General features: G+C 55.7%; 1 protein-coding gene across 1 annotated transcript in view; it reads left to right on the top strand.

Moving 5' to 3' along the window:
* Positions 1-4,777, top strand: part of PRKCZ (protein kinase C, zeta) — a 141,052-nt gene that overhangs the window by 69,267 nt on the left and 67,008 nt on the right. Inside the window, exons 3-4 of the mRNA XM_011931086.1 lie at positions 1,646-1,777; positions 3,808-3,889. Coding sequence (XP_011786476.1) covers positions 1,646-1,777; positions 3,808-3,889 — 214 coding nt within the window. The remainder of the gene's footprint in view (positions 1-1,645; positions 1,778-3,807; positions 3,890-4,777) is intronic.

Genomic DNA, 4,777 nt, shown 5'->3' with positions numbered 1-4,777 from the left:
CACCTGAGGTCAGGAGTTTGAGACCTGCCTGTAATCCCAGCACTTTGGAAGGCCGGAGTGGGCAGATCACCTGAGGTCAGGAGTTTGAGACCAGCCTGGCCAACTTTGTGAAACTTTGTCTCTACTAAAAATGAAAAAAATTAACCAGATGTGGTGGCAGGCACCTGTAATCCCAGCTACTCAGGAGACTGAGACAGGAGAATCACTTGAACCTGGGAGGCAGAGCCTGCCTTCTTTAACTCCAAGGTCCACACATTCAGCAGCCGAAGCACCTCCTTTATCTCCAGGGTCCACACATCCAACGGGTACCAACTGGGGCAAAACTCCCAGTGCCGGCGTTAAGCTAGATTGGCCCTGAGTCAGAGGTCTCGGGTGGGATGCCCCCTCTCACCCTTCCCTCCTTCGGATAGAGCCCACGGTCCTGGTTTGGCTCTGTCATGGCCGGGCTGATGTAGGTAGCATGTGCAGAGGATGTGGAGTCAGCTCCTTTTTCCTGTTACGGAAGTTGAAAGCGATGATGCACGTGTGTTTTCTTACCTGATGCCTGCTGTGTCCTGGGCACTGTCCTAGGTGCTGGTTATCTGTCCCCACCCAAACAAGCGGGCTATGGGCGGGGGAAGGGTCCCCGGGCCCTGGTGTCCCGAGCAGGCTCTTCCTGATGAGCAGGAGGGTCCCGTGGGGGTGTGAGCCCCGTTTGCTCAGCTGCACCTGGTGCCCACACGTGCTGAGGGTCCCGTTTCCTCACGTGAATTCAGTTCATGCCGTTCAGAGTACACTGTATTTCCTCTTCACTCGGGCGTGAGGTGAGACTGTAATAGGAAGGAAATTCGTGAAAAGTGGTAAAAGAGGAAAAAGCATATGAAAGGGTTATGTCTGGAAAGAATCTAAACTGGAGACTCTGGGCACGCGGTAACAGTGTAGATGCTTTGCTCCCAGGAACCCTTCGGGCACTTGGGCAAGGCAGAAAATGTCCAAGCAGCTCCCGGCAACATTCATGGTCATGCCTTTCATAACATTTAAAAGTTTGTGAAAATGTTGCCAAACAAGTTGATAACTGCCATCATTTTCGAATTGTTCAGAACCGTGAAGAATAAAGAAGGATCATTTAAAATCTTGAAAAATACTGAACAAAGAATACTAAGATAATTGCAGGCTGTGGTGTAGCAGTTCGAGATGTTTGTGGTCCGAGTTTGCCTTCTCTGAGGCTGTCAGGAGGAGGTTCTGTTTGAATAAAGATCAGGCAGGGGGGTGCCCCACACTCTGCTCAGACCTAGACAGGACCCCAGGCTGCCCTACGCAGAGCCCAGCAGGAGCTGCAGCCCCCCAGCCCTTGCAAACCAGGGGGCCTTGCCTGAAGCAGCACCTTGTTGCCCCTGCCCGATGGGACCTCCCCTGTGTCCTCTCATGCAGAGCAGGGTTCCAGGCCTCTCCTTGGGGCTGTTGGTTCCCCCAACCTTGGGGTGGACCCAAGGGGAGGCTACCGAGCTTGGGCAAGCCTGGCGCCCAGAAGGGACTAGGTGCCTGGGCCGCCTGTTGCCTGGCTCAGTGTCCTCTTTTGAGAAGGTACAGGTGTGGAAGGCTCTGCCTGCCCTCTCCGCTGGCCCCTCAACGTGGCCTGGGCCTGACGCTCTGTTCCTATCTGCAGAGAGCGTACTGCGGTCAGTGCAGCGAGAGGATATGGGGCCTCGCGAGGCAAGGCTACAGGTGCATCAACTGCAAACTGCTGGTCCATAAGCGCTGCCACGGCCTCGTCCCGCTGACCTGCAGGAAGCATATGGTGAGTTGCAGGGCTCGGTGGGCCCTAGGGAGCATGGGCGGGGCCGGGGCGTGGCTGCCAGCCCATTGTCCAAGCAGACCTTGGTGACCCTGGGTTCTTTAAGAGGAGCCGTGTGCTGTCCCACCTCTGGGCTGCAGCGTGAGACTCAGGCGGCAGTCTTGGGTAGGACCCGTCTTCCTGAGCACCCACGAGCCCCTGGCACGCTCTGCTCACTAGGGCATGAGGCTCAGGTGACATCTCTGGTAGGACCTGGCACACTCTGCTCACTGGGGCATGAGGCTCAGGTGACAGTCTCAGGTAGGACCTGGCATGCTCTGCCCAGTGGGGCGAGGGTAAGGTTCATTCATACTCCAGTCCTGAACCAGCTCTTCAGGACTGTGGAGGTGAAAGCCAGGTCTGACCTCAGTAGCACTGGGCACGCTGAGGCTCCAGACATCTGGAGCCTCTCCCGGGAATCCTCCCTGGGAAGGCATGCCCAGCCTGTGGTGAGGGCGGCACCTTCCCTCTGCCGTCCCCGAGTGCTTGGACTTGAAGCACCTCCCACAGCAAGGCCTTTTGGGGCCTTGTTGACTTTTCCTTATTGAAGGCTGCCTCTGGCATTTCCGCATGGCGCCCTGCGTCTCACTGAACAACGGGGTCAAGGCCTGGACTGAACATTCAGCTCCCTGGGCCCCACTGCAGTGTGCAGTGGGTGTGTCTGGGGAGGGTGGCTCGTCTGCATCTTGCCATGGCGTGGGAGGAAAGATGCCTGTAGGGGTGACGTGCCCTCTCCTCTATTACGGGATAAAGACAGAGTCTGGATCAGGGTGTCACCGCAGGATCACCAGGCACAGGGTTGGGGGGTCACGCAGGCTGGTGCATGCATTGGCATAGTCCTTCCAGAGGTCCTTCAGCTGCATCTGCCAAAAAGCCTGTAGGCCGGGCGCGGTGGCTCAAGCCTGTAATCCCAGCACTTTGGGAGGCCGAGACGGGTGGATCACGAGGTCAGGAGATCGAGACCATCCTGAGCTACACGGTGAAACCCCGTCTCTACTAAAAAATACAAAAACTAGCCGGGCGAGATGGTGGGCGCCTGTAGTCCCAGCTACTCGGGAGGCTGAGGCAGGAGAATGGCGTAAACCCGGGAGGCGGAGCTTGCAGTGAGCCGAGATCGTGCCACTGCACTCCAGCCTGGGTGACAGAGCTAGACTCTGTCTCCAAAAAAAAAAAAAAAAGCCTGTAATGCCCTTTGACCCCATGAGTCCACTTTAGCATAAGCAAATGAGACCGGCCCCAGAAATGTGGTCAGCTAGAGGCAGAGGGAGGCCAGAGGCTGCCACCCAACTGACCGCCAGTACGGGCAACTCCATTATGACGCACCTGCAGGCGGAACCCAGAGGCCCTTAGAATGGCCCCCTGATGCTTGGTTACTGCCAGGATGCAGCTTTGGGACAGGAGAGATGACCAAGCATTGTGCAAAAGATCCCATTGTAGAAAGCACTTGGTCTACAGTACTGAGTGGCCATCTCTGTCTGCAGAATCATAGGTAGTGTTTATGTTCTTTATTTGGTACAATAGCATAGATTTTTATATATTATATTACAGTATAACCATTGTAATGTGTAAATATTTGAATCATAAATAGTCTTGAAGTGGCCAGGTGCAGAGGCTCACGCCTGTAATCCCAACACTTTGGGAGGCCAAGGTGGGAGGATCACTTGAGGCCAGGAGTTCAAGACCAGCCTGGGCAATATGGTGAGACCCCGTCTCTACAAAAAATTCAAAAATTAGCCAGGTGTGGTGGTGCACACCTGTAGTGCCAGCTGCTCTGGAAGCTGAGACGGGAGGATTGCTTGAGCTCAGGAGGTTGAAACTGCAGTGAGCTGTGATCATGCCACTGCCTTCCAGCCTCGATGATGACAGAGTGTGACCCTGTCTGTAAAAAAAAGATGTTTTTAATTAAAAAAAAGTCACGAAGTGTTTACAGAAGCTACCTTGTAACACCTGCTCCAGCACTTGGTCATGCTGCCGTCTCTCCGTCTCTCCGGCAGGATTCTGTCATGCCTTCCCAGGAGCCTCCAGTAGATGACAAGAACGAGGACGCCGACCTTCCTTCCGAGGAGACAGATGGAAGTAGGCACTGCTTTCTTCGGCTGGGTGGAGCCTGGGCGTCACCTCACCCTGCTCACCTCTGCCTTCTGGCCACGATCCTTTCTCAGTCCCGTCTGCTCTGCAGGGGTCATTGTCTTCAAGCCTGGCCACCCTTCCCCAGGGCTGGGGATGAGGCTCTCCAGGGCCTCTTCTCAATCCCGGGCAGAGATGGGCAGAGTGAGCTGGCCCTCCCAGGAGGCTGCTGGACAGGGATGCCTCCGTGAAGCGCTGTTGTGGCAGCCCAGGGGTGCAGAGCCTCTTCCTCTAACCAGCTCTGGGAATTCTCGAAGGCACTTTAGTGCAGCGGCCACCACGGCTGGGCACCTCCCACAACCTGGCTGCTGCACAGAGCTGAACCCCGTCTGGGGAAAGGCTGGCGAGGTGGCTGCTGCACACACAGCGTGACAGTGGCATGGTCCTTAGATTTTTGTGAGGTTTCGTTTGTGGGGAAGGACTTGTTTTATTGCTAAGAAACATTCAGAGAAAGAGCTCAAACACCAGCTGGACTTACAGCCCAGCTCTGAGCCTCCACCTGCACCTCTGCACGGGGGTGCGAGAGCCTCACTTTCACTTGATGGAGTATGTGAGTTCTGTCTCACTCAGAGCCCAGGGAGGACGATGCGAGACCACAGAACGTAAAGCACTTAGTTCACACAGTGCCTCACGCAAAAAAGATGCCTCACAAACAACTGCCTGCCCTCCTCCCCCCACCCACCCATCCTCTGTACAGATATACATCCGTACATCATCCGTTCACCCACCTAGCCAACCAGCCGGTCCTCAGCCAGCCAGCCAGCCATCCTCCACCCACCCATCCTCCATCCATCCATCCATCCATCCATCCTCCATCCATCCTCCATCCATCCATCC

Source organism: Colobus angolensis, unplaced genomic scaffold, assembly GCF_000951035.1.
Source record: "Colobus angolensis palliatus isolate OR3802 unplaced genomic scaffold, Cang.pa_1.0 Scaffold89, whole genome shotgun sequence".
NCBI lineage: Eukaryota > Metazoa > Chordata > Mammalia > Primates > Cercopithecidae > Colobus > Colobus angolensis.
This window is presented reverse-complemented; position numbering and strand designations above follow the sequence as displayed.